Here is a 20,402-nt window from a genome sequence, read left to right as displayed (position 1 = left end):
GAAGCCATCATTTTTCTTGTCTCATCCTTGCACATTTTTGCTCACGCCTAAAGCACACAGTGCGTGAGGGGACGATAAGGTGTTATCGGGCGTGGACTTTATACGGAACATGTGGGTCCATTTCGACAGTCGCACTTGTCGTGCGGCGCACGATTTGAGAGGTGCGTTTGCAAGCAGCCGCTTGTAATTCAATCATTTGACTATCTGCATCCGTGGAAGTCTCCATTTATTGTCTCTGCATTCCCTTGCAGCAGCACTGAAATCTTATGTTGAAATTGCATACAAACACACTTCGTTATATTGAGGTTCTAAATGCATGTGTCCCATGGAAAAGAGGTTACGAAAAGTTAAATACTTCGTTATATCGAGGTTTAACTGCATGTAGTATTGAAGCAATCCTGGCAAAGCAGCAGGGCTGGTGGTAATTGTTTAATTTTGTCATGAACAGCCTTTTAATAGCACCCAGGCAGATGGTGTGTGCACCTGGTGGCTAGTGGATATGATGCTCAGCAGCCTGCACCAAACAGGTTTGATAGCTTGACCACATTTCAGTCATTTCTAATTGTCGTTGCTTCCTCCTCATCAGCCCAGGCACCTACACAAGCTTTTTTGCAATATTTGAAGGCTACAGACTTGAGTATCTGGCTGCACACACCCTGCACCTTGTCTAGTACATGTGATTGGTCTGAATTCCTGTATTCTCTCTCTTTTTCATTCCACCCATCACGTGCAGGGTAACAAACTGGACTAAGTCTAGTTAACTTCTCTGCCTTTCCTTTCTCCCCCCTCTCTCTTTCTTGTCACGCCACTTTGTGACACGAGAGAATGGAAGTTTTTTCATTTGCATCACTACTAACTTTTGGGTGTTCAGATAACTGTTAGAGGGAAAGCTTGACTATCTTTTTTATTTCAAAAACTTTTATATAACATAGCAAAATCCCTCCACACATCGGAACTGAGTTTATTTATTTTTTCAGTGTGTGCTGTTGTTTCAGTATGAAAAAAAATCTTGGCTGAGACAAAGTGGAAAATGTGGCTTACATAGTTGCACAATGTTTTGATACTGAGAGAGTTAAAAAAATATTTTCTATACTTTTGCATTTTTTATACTTAGTTCAAACAACTCTGTTAATGAAAATTAAATCAACTGAATAGTCTGCACAAGCCACAACGCAAGCAAACTTGGCTTTTGGACAAAAGGCTAAAATATAGACTTCTTTGGAATTTCTTAATGTGTTCAGTAATTTGGAAAGTTGGGCTAGTTGATGATTAATCATCATACCTTGCTGGTGAAGCAGCACACTTACACAGACACGGCGAAGACACCCAAGAAAACACGACACACGCTGCACTCGCAACTATTTTATTTCAGAACAAATACTTCATATTTACATACCTAAGTATATTTATTACCTATGTATATAAATATGAAGTATGTGCTCTGAAATAAAGTAGTTGCGAGTGCCGTGTTTTCTTGTGTGTCTTCGCCGTGTCCATGTCAGTGCGCTGCTTCACCAGCAAGGTACGATTCTTGATGTGTCTTGTTGCTGAGAGTTTCTTTCAAGATTTTTCTGTGCATACTTTGCTGCATGCTAAACACATAGCCAAGTGTATTTAGTCTGTCTTACTGGTATTTTTAATAATAGCGGCAAATTTCAAAAATTGCATGACATCAACATTTTTGCTGTTATCATGTGAGAATTTTAAATAAACAACAATCATCTCCAATTTCAATCAGGTTTCCCCAGGATTATTTACTGTCATCGGTTAGGACATATTGCATTATTTTGTTCTGAGTACAAAAGAAAGCAATGAATAGCGGTGTGGTGTTCAGTGCCCCACAGCCTGACTTTTAGAATGTTGTACTGTGCAAGTGTAAAGTTTAATCGTGGCTTCTTTTTGTACCTTGATCTAATGGCAACTTCAAGTGCTACAGAGGGAACACAGGTGCTTTCTATAAGAAATACAATGGTGTGACTAGCTCTAATTACATTGATTCAGTACATATGCTGTTCTCCTGCTGAGCACAATGTTCTTCTTGCCTCCACGGTGGCTGTGTTCCAATGGAAACAAAAGCAAAGACACCCCAGTTCTTAGATTTCGGTAAATGTAAAATAGTACATGTGACATAATATAATCCACAGCCTTCTACTGCAGTATTCCTAATAGCCCTATTGTTGTTTGGAGGCAATAAAAACGTTCTATCAATCAAAGCAATCAACGGTAAATATTAAAGCAATCAATCGATTCTTCTTGTAAAATTGCTTATTGTACTTTCATTGTGTATTCCTTAGCATGTTAAAAATAAAATTAGGCTTTAAAACATGAAAAAAAGTGATGGGGGGGGGAGGGAGTTGCAGAGGTCTTCAAAATGCAACAAATGTTGCGCCTCATGTACAGTGTTGTGGTATGGCAACATCGTGTTTTGCGAGTGCTGCTAATTGATGCACGAATTAAGAAGCAACTTGAAGTTTTGCAAAATAGAAAGAAATGCGTTTAAGAATCTTTAAAGGTAAAAATGTGGCTAATAGTCTCAAAACTTTAGCTCAAACGTTTAATGACACCAGCTGGCTTGAGATTCATGGAAATCTATGTTGGTCATCACATGACCTGTTCTGACACTAAATAAAAAACAGATGTCTCGAAGTATATTTACCATTTGTTCCTGTGGCATTTCTCTAAGTAGAACATCAAAAACACATTGCAAGTCTAAGATTAAGAGAGTCAACAGTTAGCTAGGCTCTTACTGATATGTGTCCCAGGACTCGGCATGTGCGCCATATTAAATGCCAAAGGACATAATTGAAGTGACCCTCCCGATTTAAAGCAAACTAATATTCTTAAAGAATCCCTTAAACAGTTTGCACAAATTTTGTAGACGCTTAGGGTACAACTACAGTAAAACATTACCACCACAATTTAAATGAAGCGTCTCATATTAAGAGAGCTACAGATGACTACTAGTTACCCTCCTTCTTAGCCATGCTTTTTTTTCCTTAACTCATTCACCATGTGATCGGGGCTAAGCTCCGCCTTTGCTGGCTCTGCATCATGATGTAATACTACATCCTCAACTTTCAGTGGTCTTGGAGCCAATGTCCGAAGCCTCTCCAACCTCTCCGCTGGCCGTCGATACCCCATAAGAGCTATCCAAGCAGCGCGCATTGCAAGTGTTCTGTCGCAGCGCTGAGTGTGTCCGGTATTCTGGTAACTACAGGCGAGCTGGGCGTTTTGACGGATAGGCCGAGGCATAAATTAAAGCCCCTCCGTACTAATACCGCTGTGATGGAGGGGCTTAGCATAAACATGAGCGGCCTGCACGGTGCAGCCACTTGGTGGCACAGAGCTTGACCACCCAAACACAGAGCTACTATTGCTGCAACCAAGTGCAAAACATTTTAAACATTCAAAAAGACAGTGTGTTCACAATCACGCTGCTGCCGAAAATTTACATTAGCAGCAAAGTAGAATACACTAGGTTACTGCTATATTAGCTCTGTGTTTGTCTGATTGAGCTGTATGCCACCAGGTGGCTCCACTGTGCAGGCCATTCACGTTTGCGCTTCCGCTTGCGTTTACCCAAATAACAGACATGCTAAAACTCTCTAGTGTCGTAGTAATCCTACGGCGTGAAGTGACGACCACAAATGCATAGATGCTGGCACCGATCGGATACCGACCGCCCGATGCGCTGCAGCCACACCGCTCGCATGTTGCCTTGCAGAGGGACACAATGTCACAGCTTGACATGTTGCCGATCGCTAGATTTGCAGCCCACAACTTAGCAAGGGTGCTCGCAAAAAAGAAAGCTCGATACCAGCACTGACCGTGCAGCTAGCATCAATGCAGAGAACATTGTGACACAGGCAGACAACACTTGCTGTGTGCCAGAAGTGCTTGAGTGCAGCGATAAATTGTCATGGTATATTCTCTTCCTGTTATTTTTGTATAGAAACAAATTAACTAACATTCCAACACTTACGAACAACATTTGTTCGCCATAAGTTTGGAACAGTTACTAATGGTGCGACCTGGGTAGCCAATTTGATAGCTCGCCCAACTGACTTCAATTGGGATAACTACGTCAATTGGGAGGGTGTGGCTGAAAACACAGGAAAGCTATGCCACTGCGATTGGTAGCCTTATGTGGAGTGCTTAAATGCCTCACTTAGTGATCAGAAGGCCCTACCCTAACAACTCGGTACGTTTGTACAAAATTGTCAAAATTGTTTCAGCATTCCTTTAAAGGGCCCCTCTCTAGGCCCCATAGCAAATTTTGGTTATACGCTTGAAATTGTTACATGTCCTCTAGGGAGCATCCTGCTGCAAGAATTTTCCAAGCCTGTTCATTAATAGCCAAGATAGAAATATTTCAGTGCCGTGAACCCATGATTTCAGAAGGCAAGCTCCACTGCCAATCGAGACACTCTCTCCACTCGCCACATCTACCCTCCGCAAGCGAAATTTCTTCCCTGCATTCTTTCATACCGGACCTCGAGGATCGCATGACGCTTAATTCATGGGCCCTTAATTTTTTTTCTCCTCGCATTCTTTCGGAGTGCACGCTTCCCCTCACGGCGTCGCACACGAGCTGTTGTGATTGTCTCGTTTCGTGCAATGCACGATTCTGTGCACTGTCCACAAAGGTACCTGACTAGTGGTATAATTCAGTTCTACACAAATACTGAGGCAGACGCAAGCGGATCACAGAGCATGATCTCGCACTGAACACTGTAGAAAATGACATAGTTTTGGTATCTGCGCGTGTGACTGTGAGACGTGGGAACAAGCAGACGAAACAGAAGTACATCCCTCTTGCTGCGGTGCGAAGTAAAACAAGAACATGCAGACATTAGGTTTGTGTGTTTTATTTCTCTAAGCTTTAACTTGTCTATTCAAGCAACATATTACACAAATAACAGATGTTGCCTTGAATAATTCTCAAAGTCACATGTCACCACGAGCGCGTCACAGTACATAGGCGCACTAGCATGTGTACGTCGTTCTCCGACTTGGAGCGCGGTGGTTGCGTGGAGAAGGGAAAATGGTGTTTGGTTTGAAATTTCAGATCTTTACACGGCATGTGGCGATGTAATACTTTGCAGGCATGATCGTTATTGTGCAATGTATGTTCTGCGCTTGTCAGCTCAATTGGCCAGACCTGGTGAAGGGGCCCTTTAAAGGCTGTAGTGGCCACGCACAAGGACGCAAAACATGTTCACGGCCTCATGCCCCAGGTTTTCTGTGTACATAGATACAGTGAATTCATTTGATGCGACTTTTTGCCACAGGGGAAATGGCTGAATTTCTGGCACCTTCTTAATATTACATCCTTGTTTTTTCATTTCTCTAATTGAAACATTCTGGGGTTTTACGTGCCAAAACTATGATCTGATTATGAGGCACACCATAGTGTGGGATTCCGGATTAATTTTGACTACCTGGCATTCTTTAACAGGCACCTATATCTAAGTACACAACAAGTATTTTTGCATGTGGCCCCCCACCAAAATGCAGACACCGCAGACGGAATCGAACAGACTACCTTAAGCTCAGCAGCTCAACGCCATAGGCACTAAGCTATTGCGTCAGGTTCTCTGTTTCTCTATGCAATGCGGTTTTATCTGAAACAAGAGAACTTGGAATATCTGACGAGCTTCATGTCATTCTGCCTTCTTTTTTTCCAAACAATGCTACTTCAAAGCCCGAGTAACTTTCAAGCTAGCAGCACAGTGCTCGCGTATTTTGGCAGTTTGATGTCTTGGTGCTGGTTTGACCTAGCAACCCCGTCTCTATGCTGAAAAGCACCAGCCAACTCCTCTTTGGACATGACCACCTTCTTGAGAGGGTGATGCATTCATGACCAGCGCAAATCAGCAAGTGAAGAGGATGAAGCTGCACTGTCACATGGCACTGACATAATCGCCTGTGCCATCCTTCTCCTCACCCCTTGACTTATTTTCTTCCTCTTCACTTTCTCACTAAACTCCGTCTCTACCAGCTGTTCTGGATAGCCCAAAATGCCAAACAACCTTAAATGATTCGTATAATTTTGCCACAAGAAAAAAGATGGAATGCTTTGACATCACCAAAGCAAAAGTTCTTACAGAACTTAAAAAAAAAAAATATCTTCCTCCATTCTACCCTGTGAAAGTGGATGTACAGTGAAGCTGTTGCTAACATTAGACAAGTGCAACCGACGTTAGACATGTACCACAAGCAATGTTAGACAACCACAAACTGCTAACATAATGCTCTTATTTCATTATGGCATTAATGATGGCCTTGTGGTCACTGTAATACACAGCAATCGGTTCAGTGACCACCTCGGACACATTGCAGCCAAGACCAAATCCAGGCACTGCATTGTTGGTAAAGTGCAGTACATGCTGAGCAACAGATGCAATGGGCAGAGTGCCCACACATCAAGGACAGATACATTGTCACGTGTGGCACATACGTCACGTGTGGCATTTGTGGAAGTGCAGCACACGTTATCATTCTTGTAGGCCTTCTGCCAAACGCAAGTGCCTTATTGAACTAATTTTATTTTTCGAAATAAATTGCGTGAGAACATTCATAAAGTATGACTTACACACAAGCTGCAGGCATGATAGTTTCGGATTGTAATTCAAATATACAAGAAAACATAATTCTTTTACGCAGAAACTCAAGGACGAAGCCCGTTTCCAGCTGCCGTTTCAGGTCTGTCTGAGTGGCCGTGGCCTCTAGGTGGCAGTACTGTTTCTTTATGAGCATGAGCCGACAAAAAATCCCACCCAATATCCATGAAAAATTCTGATGAACTAGAGGCTAACAGCTTCGCTGTAAAAAAGCATTTCAGTTAGCAATAAAGAAACTTCAGAGCTTACAGTTCTTCATTTCTATTTCTTTTTTGCAGTTTTGACAATAGATGCGCCCCAGAACCAAACAAAATAAAACCTTCAATTGTTCTGCCCAAGGCCGTATTGTGGAACTTCAGGCGAGGGTATTGCAGGTACAACGGTGGCCATTTTGAAAGATCTCTAACTTACTTTCATGTAAATCAGGCACATTGCTGACATAGAATACAGTTTAAACTCAATTTAGCTAATTAATGATCTCCCTCAGATTATTTCATTAAATGGGGAAGTTCGTAAAATTGAGGAAGGGATTTTTCGGTCCTGCAAGATCTTAAATTGTAATGTAGCGATGCACAAAAGCTACCACAGCATTCATTGCATTTGCCGCTAACTGTCTCATTTCTTGCGACCACTTGCGACAGCGTGACTTATGTCCGCATTTTCTTCGAGGTTGAGCACTTTTCTTTTTGGGAGGCTCCATGTGCGGCAATGCAGGCCAGGTGGTCACATGACGTTGTGACAAACTGCCGAAATGCAAAGACGCGGAGAACGAATGCAGTGATTGTGCGAGCAGGCCGAGCAAGGAGGAGGAGGAAACAACTTTAAGGCAGAAAGTTGCGAGGAGTCAGTTGCACGCGGAAACTACACAACATGCCGCAGTGAGTGAAGTGCGCTTTCCCGCAACGCGGTCAAGGCGCGCTAAGGCGCTACCAGCTTGCAGAGAGTTAGGTGTGCTTCACAGCAAAGCAAGCACGGCGCGCTCCCGCGCTTTAGCAGACGACACGAAGTCCCGCCTCCAAGCCCCTGTGCGCCTGCGCCGCTTAGCTTCGATGCGCGACCGCGTCGTGTCAGGTGGTGTTGGCCGTGTGTAGCCGTGTGCGCTGGCGCTCTGCGGAGCGCGACTGCGCCGTGTTCGTACTAAGAGTGGACGACCCTGTACATTGTAGTGCGGAAGGCGACAGAGAATTGTAGGATCTTGCAATGCTATCGCGTTTAGTGACACCTGGGTGAAGCCATGAGAACCTGCGCGCATTTTTTTTCTTTTCATTTTCACCTTGTAAGCAGACGTCGACAACTTTTTTCTTTCAAACTTTTGTGCGACGTCTTCTGGCTTTCCTTGGCCGTCGACAAAAGGGCGGCTATTTTTCGCGGAAAGGAACCGGCATTGTCCGTTTCTCCCCGTCGAAGGAGTCCGTGCCGCTGAACCTGAACAATTAGTTTTGATGCCGGGGCGAAAGACACCTTCGCTCTTTCCAACGCGAGATGTGCTCGCTTCTCGTGACGCTTTGTGGACGGCGGTCAACGCTTGCGCCAAGGTTCGGGAGCTCGTGCGTTGGCCGATATTTTTTAGGAGAGTGCGTTGGTGTGTGCGTTTCGGCCACGAGACAGCTGCGCCGACTGCCTGCTGCTCTGCGTTCATCCAGCGCCGTGGACGAAATGTTCGGCGGGTCATTGGTCCCGCACTGACGTCAGGCAGCATGGCCTGGTGCTTTCCCGCGCGGATTCTGCGCGATGAACGTCACAGCCCTTCACGAGTCTCTCCATACTTCGGAAGTTATTCTCCCGCGAGCAGCAACAGATCCTTTGTTTATTAGTTTTTGTTTTTTAAATCGCAGTTCGCGTTACCTTGTCGTGTACAGTGTTCCGAGTGGAGAGTAGAACGTTGGGCAGTGGCGTAGGCATAAATGTTTTTCGGAATGCGGGGGGAAGGGCACGTGCCCGGTGCCTCGCCCCCTCCCCCCCCCCTCTTCCTGCTACGTCTCTGGCACGTCATGCGCCGTAGCCTTCGCGCGGCTTTCGCGTGGCACCTGTTGCTCCACCTTCCCTTTCTTCCCGCGGCAGGACAGGGTGACGGCCGCGCTGTCACTCGGTTGTCGCTCCATCCCGGAAGGACGGAGCCCTCGCCCCTTTTGGTAGCGGGATGCACGTTCCGTGTACGGTGCCTTCCCGTTCACGGACGGCGAGGCCTCTCTTGTGTTGCCCTTTCCCGTGATACGCTCAGCCGGAAAGCGGGGTAGAGCTCGTGCGTACTTTCGGGGCTTATCTTGTCCCACAACGATAATCATCATCTAGCTTGCCTGCATTTCCTTCCTTTAACGCTGCGAGACCAGTACTTGCAGGTCACGATCGAACGGCAAGCGTGTTATCTTCTTGACAGGATAGTATCGATCGCAGATTTTTTAAGAAAGGAAAGGCAAGCAAGGCAGATGACGATTAACATTGTGGGACAAGATAAGCCTCAAATGGTGCAAACTTTTTTGAGTAGTCTTATTGACACAGCACAATGATAAATTAACTACAATAATTTGTTATCTTTTGGGAAGAAATCTTCTCTTGCAATATTTTGTGATCTCTCAAACAGGGAATAAAGTAACTGATACAAGTACAAGTTCAAATACATATCTGTGTAAACAATGCTATTTTATACATTGTGGCAGCTTTACAGTCGCACAGCAGCAGCCAGACACCCTTTTTGAAGGAAAAGGGAGGGAAAGAGAAGTGGTGCGAGGGTGCGCAACCGAGCCGTAGAGGCTGGACGAACACAAAAATAAAGTCAGTTGTTGCTTGTTCTTCAGGGACGCATTACTCGCTTCTTTCTGCTGATTTCCTGCCGCGCTAGTGTCCCGCACAACAACATCACTGTAATATGCTCTAACACAACACAAAGTTATTGATATCAACATAAAAATTCAGCAACTCAAGAATAGTAGCTCACAAAACATCTGCAGCTTAGTTTTCGCATGTTACTGATTAAGAGCCTGGAAACTACTCGACACCGCAATTGTGTTACTTTCTTGAAGTCGTAGTTCTTGGCAGATCGAACCGCCTCCAAGATGGCTTGGTCTGATCGCACGAACTGGTAGAACTCCTGGTAGGTTCACTTGTAGTTTGCTTTTACCAATATTTCAGCCTTGATCAGGTCCACGCTGCATCGCCTTCGTTCACTGCTTCAAACTCTTGTCATGAGTGAAAAAAGTCGCTCGAAAGCATTAGTCACTGGAATGCTCAGCACAGCTGACAGCACTACAGTCAGATTTGGAAGAGCAGCACTTTTGAGCTGTTGTGTTTGAATTTTACTCAGTTGTACTCAGCACATTACAAGATGAACATTATCACTAGCCCAATTTCTCGATTTACTCAGCAGCAATGTTCCTTGTGCTCCCTATTCTGTGTTGGTGCAGTGAGTCTGGCAGCAACAACATCCCGCTGATGCGCATCGTCCAGAGTGTGCGGCACACAAAACGCAAAGGGGGTGCTAAGCTTTTCAAGGAGGGCTGGCTGGTGCACTGCACGGATCGGGACCCCGTGCGACGGCGCCACTACTGGCGCCTGGACAGCAAGGCCCTGACCCTGTTCCACTCGGACACAGGCTCCAAGTACTACCGTGAAATCCCCTTATCCGAGGTTCTGTCAGTGGACCCTCCAAGAAGGCCCGATATTGGCTTTGAGCTGCGCACGGCTGCTGGTGCTACCTATCTGGTGGGCGATGACCGCGACCAGGCACGCCCCTGGGAGTTGGCCCTTCGGCAGGCACTCATGCCGGTGTCTCGACAGGAGGATGAGGGAAATGGACAGCACAACACGGTCAGTTGTCTCAAGGGTGCCTCGCACCATTTCTGCCAGTCCCCACCACTTCCTTTGACACCCGCCTACTTTCCTGTTTATGAACTAAGATTAAAAGAGTAATGGCACATATTTTTGTATTGTCAAGTATGAAGGTCGGGAAACATGAGATATTTTAACTTCATGCTAAAGTGGGTCTTAAAATGCCGAACTTGGGCATCATGAACATTATTGTGACATGACACAGAGCAAAATTTGCTGATATTGTGTAGCAGTAAGGCTAGATACGATGATGTGGCCCATAAAAAAATGAGTTCTGCATGCATTTCTTCTGTCTGTATATATATGGCCCTTGCAGCAATCACAGGAATGGAGCAAGCAAATGCTTAATAGTAGTAGTAATGCTTGTTTTATTATGACGTCATGATACAACTGTCTCGTGGGTGCCGAAACTGAAACTTTTTCATAGAAACACGTATGTGTAGTTCATTATTTAGGGCACTCTGACATTTTTCCATATTTCTGTTAGGGTTTAGTCTGCTTGGAATTCAATTTCAAGCAAGAAAATTATGTCGAAAATGTGATGTCCATGCTCTTTTGAGTTAAAGAGCTGCCAGTTTGATGCACATGACAAAAATGCAAGCAAAAACATGGGTAGTGGTCAGCACCCTCAGCAATAACAAATTTGTGGTTGTATATGAAAATTGGCAGGTAAATTGTGGCAAATAGTTACTTGTAGGTGAGAAACTATATATTTGTAATACAATGGCAACCATTAGGCCAAGAATCATTTTCTTTAGGGAGTATGTTGCAAGTTCTGAAAATTGTTTATTGCATTCCATCTAAGCCTGCAATTAAGTGGTTAAACATCTCTGCCATTTGTGATTGTCTGGCTTGTTCCTTATTTCTCGGGGAGCACTTGTTTTTCGCCTGATAGGAATAGACTAGAGACCTGTTATGCTTCAAGCAGTGTATGATACTGTGTTTCATGCCCCTCGGTTCACCAATCTCGCTCAAGTTCTGAAGTATTTAATCCTGTCTTATCCAGGCATTTTGTAGGACTCTAGTCAGATGGACACAGTGCATGCTGGCATTAATGGCTGCATGTTTTTATTGTGCATGGCATAGATACGTATAGCAAATAAATTCTGTGGAACTCCACAAGGTGGAAGAAGGTTTATGGAAGGGAAATATAGTCATCCACCTTACTGTAGCACAAAGCTACAAAGCTTCCCCAGACTAGGGTGAATTTTTCAATTGCGAAGCTCACTTTCTGAGAAACTCGTATGGGTTTCCTTTGTAGCTTTGGGCTGCAGTGAGATGGATGACAATTATTGATTTTCATAGACATAGATAGCTATGTATATCTAAAGGCCATTAAAACTGATGATGCAGGAAGATAAAAGAAAATGTGTCTTTAGTGTCTTGCTTGGTTCTTCTTCTGTGACTACAGGACATCAGCCTACGGTACCAGATATTCCCAGATGAAGTTCTGGGATCAGGCCAGTTTGGCATCGTCTATGGAGGTAGGTGGTATTCTCGAATAAACTGGCTGTTCAATCCATATGAATTGTGGTGCCATGTGATGCGTGCTTTTAAAGTACAAGCTTGCGAGAGTTCGAGTTTCAGGTTAATCAAACAACTGTGTTTGGCTTTTAAGTTCTTGGCATTCAGATTGCAAATAAACTTAACCATCAGATACTTAGACCCATAAGTATGGCCTCGGAGCTCCACATATGACCACATTGTGGATTTTGTACTACTGTGCTGATGTTTAGCTTAATTCAGGCATGACTCTAAGGGGACTTGCTGCTGAATGGGCGACCTTATTGCCTCATGTAAATACCTGCAAGTCTGCACCTGTGCGCCTGCCTTCTTTAACTCAATAAAGCGACAAATAAAAAATGTAATGTCTAAGTTGAAATAAGAACAATGTGAGAGACAGGGACAAACGAAGAAAGACACACACAGCGCTTTCATATTTAGCACAAGAGCTCTCTGCACATATGTCACTATTGGCCACAGTGTCTGCATTCCAAAATTGGCTGATGGCCAAAACGCTAATGAACTGTGCACTGCTTTAGGTGCACATCGAAAAACCTCATGTGGTCAAAATTAGTCCCGAGCCCTCCATTGCAGTGTGTTCAGCTCTGAGCCCCGCTGCTGCTTTAAGACATTAAGCCCACTAAATGAGTGAGAAAATAAATTAATTAATCAACTAATCTGGTGCAGGTGTCCATAGGACGAGTGCCCGTGCAGTGGCCATCAAGGTGATCGACAAGTTGCGCTTCCCAACAAAGCAGGAGGCACAGCTGAAGAATGAGGTGGCCATCCTGCAGAACATCCACCACCCAGGTGTTGTTGACCTGGAGAAGATGTTTGAGACGGCCGAGCGCATATTTGTCGTCATGGAGAAGCTCAAGGGTGACATGCTTGAGATGATCCTCTCCTCGGAGAAGGGGCGGCTCTCCGAGCGCACCACTCGTTTTCTCATCTACCAGGTGGGCTCTTCATCACTTCTATCACTCCCTTCTTGCGACCATTGCCAGTCACATGTGCCGATTTCTTTGTATCAAATAGGAAGTTTAGTTTGATGAAAGATATGGTAATGTGCTATGTGCATGGTTGCAGTCGGAACAGTGATGGTGTGCATACAGTGAACTGGTGCTAACCACACAGAACTGTGACTGTTTCCATGTGTTGCCATGTGTTAGTTTTCTCTAACTTCCTTTCTTTCATCCCTCACCGACTCAATGAAGTAGCATGTTCCGGCTGTCACTAGGCTAACCTTTCCAGATTCCATTAAAGTTTCTCTCTCTATGTGTTGTCAAGAGTTGCAAACACTGGCCAGCTGGGTGTGTCCACCATTTGTCTAATTGCTGGGCATGTTGAGGGTAGTGCATGTACTCGTGTTATGGGGGAGCAACAGTGTCAACTTGGGCAGAGCACAGAGATCCGGGCTGTTTACAGAAACATATTGGAACATGACCTGTCATACTATCAGAACCATCCAGTGATAACTGCTTAAGTTCGCTCTCATGTGTAGCGTTGGTGAGCAAGCAGCGACGCTGAACGTACTCTAAAGTAGGAAAACCAAGCAAGGTGGAGGTACTAGTACACAAGAAGATGGACTCTTGAAGGTAGGTATCAACGGTGGTTGAACAAGGGATGTTGCTGGAGCCAATGTTTTGATTGGCAACGCCTGCTTATATGTGAAGATTCTTTTCCATTCTTGTCGCCCTCTACTTCTTAAGACTGGCAGCACTAAACAAGCAAACTTGCCATCAAAACTTAATGCATCCCGTTTTGGAGATTTCCCCTCACCCTCCTCTATGCACCCACTTATTCTCCTCCTCCATTGGGGGTGAGAGAGAGGGACCTATGTAAAAGCTGCCAAGAAAAGGGGTTGTTGCCCTGACGAAGACAAGTTCCCTTGTCAAATCATTAGCTCCAGACACGTCTGCTGTTCAACCACCACTGGTCGAACAGGATAGACGTTTCATCCATATTGTAGTTATCTGCTCTCTTGTCTAAGTTAGTGAACTCCACCACTTGTTTTATTGTATTAATGCCTTGCTTTTGCTGTGATGGGCAGATCCTGATTGCTCTGAAGCATCTGCACTCTAAGAACATTGTGCACTGTGACCTCAAGCCTGAGAATGTGCTGCTGTCCTCAGACTCGGAATTACCTCAGGCAAGTCACCTTTCTCTCCTTGCCAGGTACCATTTCTCTGTCTCTAGTTAGAGAATCTGCACACAGTGCTCTCTGCCATGAATTCTCTCCCACTTTGCTTGAATGCAACTGAATATATGGTCCCCTTTCTGGTGTGAAAATGTTTATTCCTGACATGGAAAAAAATTTTTTTTTTTTTTTTGTTGCCTCACAGCATGAAAACTGTTCCTTCAGTGTCTGCTGTTTTCTTCTCTGCTGTCTTGTCGACCAGACATTACTTGCGCTACTGCAATGCTCATTACCACACTACCACCCACTAAGCCATTGCCCTATAAGCCACTACCCATTAGTCTTGCCTCTATACAATGCTAGGGCTCCATCGATGGTGCCGCAGTGCTGTCACTGCTTTCAGTTTCTTGCGGCATGGTGCAAACAGAGGCAAGAACTGGAGAATTTGGCAACAGAGAAGTGAAGTGACCGCTATGGCTACAACTGGAGCAACAAGTATGGCACAAAAGAAGATTATAACATTGATCACAAACTTGTGTCATTAGTGTTACATTTGCATAAACATTATCTTACATTTGCATCATGTTGCACAAACATTTTCATCATGAGCTTTATATTTACGTGACATTTGCTTGAACATAAAAAAAACTTTGCTTAACACCGATTCCCATGTATGTGTGGGATCTGCCAAACTTTTTTTATTGCATCATGCTTGAATGCCAGTCATCTGAGTACTGGAAAAAGAATACCTTAGAATAACAGTACTAAGTTACTGCCAGTTGTCAAATCACACCAGGGCTCCTACATGGAGATTGTCTTATCACTGTTTGCCATGTCTGCCTAGCAGACATGGCAAACATGTGTATGTGATCACATGGCTGTAGCCACGATAGAGCAGTGCTCAGAGGTGACAGTAGCAGCTGCACACTTTGCTATGTTCCATAAAAAATCAACCCTGAGCTATGAAACCTGGTTGTTATATTCATGCAAGTGTGTTATTAATGTTGTCAGAAATATGACTCCTGCTTGCAGTGAATGCCGTTCAAGAGTCAGTTCAGCTGCACCGCCTTTCGGGATGTGCTTGACTCTCTCGTGACCCATGATGTTCGTCTTCCCTGCACGACATGTGTCTTCTGACATTCGGCCCGCATGACAGATGCACGATGATAGGAGTCAGTATCAAAGTTATGCATCTGCAGTGATAAATGCCCGGAGTGTAAATACCAGTGCAAATGCAACCTGGTAGTGTAGATAGCTTGGGCACTAGAGGAACTTGCTTCCTTGTCTTCAGCTGGGGGATGGCAGTGATTACATTTGCCCATGCGCTTCACAGAACTGTTCTGCATGCAATAGGCTTTTCATTTGTTTTTGGAGTGGGGTATAGGCTTGGGCAAACACGATTACTCTGGCCCTCTTCCATTTGCAGGACTGCACCTGCAAGTGACGGGGGCTTCAGTGTTGGGCATTGTCTAATATTTGCTCGATACCTTTATGTTCCAGCAAGCAACTATTCTTTGTATGCATGTTAGCTGCCTAGCACTCTGTGTAATTTATAATTTCTACATATCTATTAAAAACAAACAATTATTGTCCCCTGTGCTTTCCTTGTTGTCACTGTCTGTTGGCTTCATGCAGTTGTGACTTACGAAAAACTGGGCCTCTTGGTTCATTACATAGCAGGGGTCTCATCTCCCACAGCTTTGATGCCTTCAGGTAGCACACTAGGGTTTATGTATTTGGCAGTTGCCTTCTCTTGAGTTCACATATCATGGGGGGCATTTTCGTGACTTACAAAAAAACTGGGCCCCTCGGTTCCGCTTTTTCTTGTTCGTACAGAAGGAGTATAAAGGCCCTTTTGTGTTCTTGCACCACTGTGTGTTGTTTCCTTTATTACCAAGAACATTTGAAACCTCACATGCCTTAAAGCTGCCTGATAAGCAAACACTACTGACAGTTGCTTCTTTTTCCTGCGTGCAGGTCAAGTTGTGCGACTTCGGCTTTGCCCGCATCATTGGCGAGAAGTCATTTCGGCGGTCCGTTGTTGGCACCCCCGCATACCTAGGTACTGGTTTCATGTAATCTTCAGGCTGATAGCTCAGAGCTGTGGAGTATCGGTTAGTGAAGTTGATGTCAAGTGAAAGTCGCCATCCTAATTCTGAGGAATGTAGGCTTGAGTTTCAATTCAGCACTTTCAAGTTTAGTGCTAACCTTCACAGGGAAATAGAGATACAGTTAAATCTCGATATATAATGAACTTCAACATAACAAAATTCTTGTTATAACGAAGGAGTATTTCACTTTGTATAATTTCTTGTCTATAGAACATCATGTATTTTAACCCCAAAATAACAAAATTTGCTTATGCATAATTTCGATATAGAATGAAATGTTATGCCATTGCAAAGGAATACCAAGGCAAGAAATGGAGACAACTGCTGATGCAGATTGTCAAATGGTTGAATTGCACGTGGCTACTTGAAACGTACCTCTCAAATTGTGCGCCGCGTGACAGAGCAAAGTGGAGCAATGTCTGATAACCATGAGTACCAGTACTACAGCAGAATCTCGTTGATTCGAACACGCTTAATTCGAACTTCTAGTTTATTTGAACTGATGCTGTGGTCTCGTCAAGGTTATGTGTATTCCAATGGCCAAAATGCCCGGTAATTCGAATGCACAAGCATTTGCAACAGTTAATTCAAACATGCTGCACTCTGACAATGCTCTCAGCAGCGCAGCACATCATGTGGCGGTGCCTCCAACCAGCATTGCTCTGACCCCGCCATAAAGGAAAAGCTTAGGAGAGACCCCTCAATTCCACACGCGAAGAAAAAGAAATTGTGGCGATATTTCACCCTCTCAAATGGCAAGGTCGCTGTTTCTGCGTCGAACCGTAATGCCCCAGCCACACTAGTGGGAAAACGAGCACTGTGGGAGGGATCGGCCCTCAGCCAATTTTTCGCAGCTTGCTGCAGTGGCAAGCGAGCCACGAGCGGAGGAGACCAATGAGAGCGGCCCTTACAGTGAGATATATACAGGAAACTGGTGCCATGCGGATGCACCTGACCACTATATTTGTACTCTTGTCTGGTTCAGCCAGACCACTTGTTTCGTACTGTCGTCTGCTTGTGTCGGCTCTCGCTGGTGCTCGTTTTGGTTGGCTTGGTTCGGTCTCATTTGCGCTTGTTGTTTTACAATGACAAGTCTAAACTGAGATGTCCCGATGGAAAGGTTGTTGGAGACAGTGCACCATATCTGGTTCTGTATGATAAAACAGACCCTGAATAGGACACGAAGGTGACGTCAAGTACCTAATTCTCCTTCTATGTTAAATACAGTGATGCCAGAACACAAGAGAGCTCACCAACATGAGTACAATCAGTGGTAATGACTTAGTCATCTTGATAGGACATGACTCGTGTTAAGAACACAGGACGAAGAACGTAAACACAGCACTGATCTGTTAACACATGAAGGAAAAAGCATGCGAGCACGCAGAGGGAAGCAGCGGCGGAGGCCTAGTCTGGCCTCAGCAACTCTGCTGCTTCGGTGGCAGTCTTAGGATGGACAGACGGACGAACAGACGGACGGATGGATGCTATGAGCATCCCCTTTGGGTTGAGGCGATGGGTTGTGCAACCAAGCTCTTGTTATTATATACATTATAGATGGCAGAGGTAATTAGTGCTATCCATCAAGCTGGCGGGAAAGTGAATCCACTTGCGTCCCGCCCTTCCTCACAACTACACTCCCCTTGCCCTCCCTCGTAACTCCCTCGTAACTCTCACCTTCAACGGCTTCTACGCACGCATGCCTTCATGCTGGCGCCAGCTTAGCCAACTCCCTGAAGTTTCGTTTTCTGCTGTTATGGGTAGCGAGCGCTTCCCAGCGTGGGCAGTTTCGTAGTCCTCGCTCGCCGCAATATTTCACGACGTGCATCATTCGTTCTTTGTGTTATAGTGCACGAATACTTCAAAAGCAAGTCCTTTTAATTCGAACAAATTTTCGGGCTCCTTCAAGTTCGAATTACCGAGATTTGACTATAATACTAAACGCAAGACCCTCTCGCTGTCCTGTTTCACATAAAGTCCAAGTGCGATAAGATTCCATCAGGCCCCGCGTAACGTGCTGTGAGGGAAAGCGTGGGCGGGTAAGCCATGAAAGGTGGTGGCTTCATGCGCTCCACGTTGGGGGAGTACAGCAGGTGAGCGCACATTATCCTCCTGTAACTGCGCATGGTTGTGAGCATGGATACACGAGCCGCGTGCCCTGTTTGTAGGTTATCTGTGGAGAATGCAAAGGCCAGCCAAGCAGATGGCTGGTGGCTGCATGTGCACTGTCTTCATGCACGTCTAGTGCTGGAGGTTGCATAATCTCGAGTTTCAGAGACGCGTTGAAGTGAGGCAGCATGAAGTGTTCGCTCCACTCTGCCTACACTCTTCATCACGCCAGCATTGTGGAAGCTACAACATCCATGTAGTTGTCTAATACTTCGCTACCACTATCAGTGCTTCGTCTTTCGCGTGAAAGTTCGACTTCTTTTACCAACTGCAAGTGGTCCAGTGCTCATGATCACAGCATGCCGCATCGGATCACTTTGCAGACAAGGCAGCACTACAGAGTGATCTCGTCACTATCGCCGGAAGTAGTCAACAACTTTGCCGATGTCCTCACCCAGCCTTTGGGTGAAAACCCATATGAGCACCTTTAGGAAAAGATTTTGACCTGTACCGTACCTTTGGAACGCATTCGTGTGCAACAACTCCTGACCAGCAAAGAACTTGGTGAAAGATGCCCCTCCCAAATGCTGGACCAGGTGCGACAGCGTTTGGGTGAAGGTAACATCAACACACATAGCACTCTGCTAAGGAACTTTTCCTGCAGCCCCTTTCCCAACCCGTTTGCCACGTCCTTGCCACCACTGATGATGCGACGCTAGACCACCTGGCTGAGCTCGCTGATAATATCTATGAGGCTGCCACTCCTGCAGTTACTGTCGTCGCGACTTTGCCTAAGCCCTCGGCGGTCACCCAGCTCAAACCACGCATTGATGGCCTCACGGCTGTCATTGCTTCACTTCACAAGCCCAGAGGATGCCAGCGCCCTTAAAAGGCCCCTCACCAGGTTGCATAGCAAATTTTGGTTATACTCTGGAAGTTGTTACGTGCCCATCTAAGGAGCAATCTGCCACAAGAAGTTTAAAGCGAGAGCTTTAGTGGTCGCGAACTTGCAATTTCGCCGTGGCGGTGCTCCGATGAGGCACATGACGTCACAATGCGTGCCTTGCCGCAAATATTTCTCTCACTCGCTCCCTAGTCACTACTGCGCATGTGCCACCAGTAGCACTGAACCACAGGTGTTCCGCCACTGCGCAGCACTGCGCCTTTCCGCCGCCGCCGTTTGGTATGACGTCACACCATGTTCCTCGTCGTAGCACTCGCCTCCACTCCTTCACTAGCTGCGTTGCATGCCTGATAACATGTCGGAGGATTGAAAAGGAGAGCTCGCGTGCGCCGCAACTGCAGTTGAGGCGGCAGTATGGACGGCAACAATTCTGATAAGCAGGAGGAGGCCTGGAATCAACATTGGAACGAGATGAAGAGGAAACGAATTGCCCAGGAAACAGACGAACAGCGCGCCTAACGACTGGCTAAACACCACAACGTAGCTAGACAACCAGACTAACCTGGATTTGCAATCAAGATTAACCAAGGCTCACCAGGCTATGCCTTAGCTTTCGCTACGTATATCCTGGCATAGCCGAGCTAAGTCACTGCCAATTTTTCAAACTGGTTCAATAATAGCCGAGATAGAAATATTTCAGTGCCGTGAACCCATGATTTCAGGAGGCGAGAGCCACTGCCAAGAGAGACACACTCTCCACTTGCCCCGTCTAGCTTCCGCAAGCGAAATTCCACCCCTGCGTTCTCCCATACCAGAGCTCAAAGATCGTGTGACACATGCGTTACGGGCCCCCCTTCACTTTTTTTTTTCCTCACTTTTCTGCTGCGCGGCACATTTCCGCTGACAGTGTGGTGTTCGAGCTGTTGCATTTGTCTCCTTTCGTGCAGCGCACGATTTTGCGCTGCGTTAAGTCAGTGCTATGCGAATACTGAGGCAGACACAAGCAGTTCATAGAGCATGATCACAAGCTGGAACACGGGAGAAAATGACATACTTTCATTGTCTGCGCACTCGAATGCACGACATAGGAACAAGCAGACAAAATGGAAGTACATCTCTCTTGCTGCGGTGCGAAGTAAAACAACACACAGACATTTGGTTTGTGTTTTTTTTATTTCTCTAAACTGTAA

General features: G+C 45.5%; 1 protein-coding gene across 2 annotated transcripts in view; it reads left to right on the top strand.

Annotated features, from left to right (window-relative positions):
* The window catches only part of LOC126545131 (serine/threonine-protein kinase D1-like), a 59,100-nt gene that overhangs the window by 20,823 nt on the left and 17,875 nt on the right, over positions 1 to 20,402 (top strand). For both annotated transcript variants that reach the window (XM_050192859.2, XM_055078250.2), the window contains 5 exons: positions 10,025 to 10,427; positions 11,860 to 11,932; positions 12,639 to 12,907; positions 14,002 to 14,100; positions 16,066 to 16,150. In XM_050192859.2, coding sequence (XP_050048816.1) covers positions 10,025 to 10,427; positions 11,860 to 11,932; positions 12,639 to 12,907; positions 14,002 to 14,100; positions 16,066 to 16,150 — 929 coding nt within the window. The remainder of the gene's footprint in view (positions 1 to 10,024; positions 10,428 to 11,859; positions 11,933 to 12,638; positions 12,908 to 14,001; positions 14,101 to 16,065; positions 16,151 to 20,402) is intronic.

Source organism: Dermacentor andersoni, chromosome 10 (genome assembly GCF_023375885.2).
Source record: "Dermacentor andersoni chromosome 10, qqDerAnde1_hic_scaffold, whole genome shotgun sequence".
In the NCBI taxonomy this organism is placed as follows: domain Eukaryota; kingdom Metazoa; phylum Arthropoda; class Arachnida; order Ixodida; family Ixodidae; genus Dermacentor; species Dermacentor andersoni.
The sequence above is the reverse complement of the archived record's forward strand: the minus strand, read 5'-3'. Positions and strand labels throughout refer to the sequence as shown.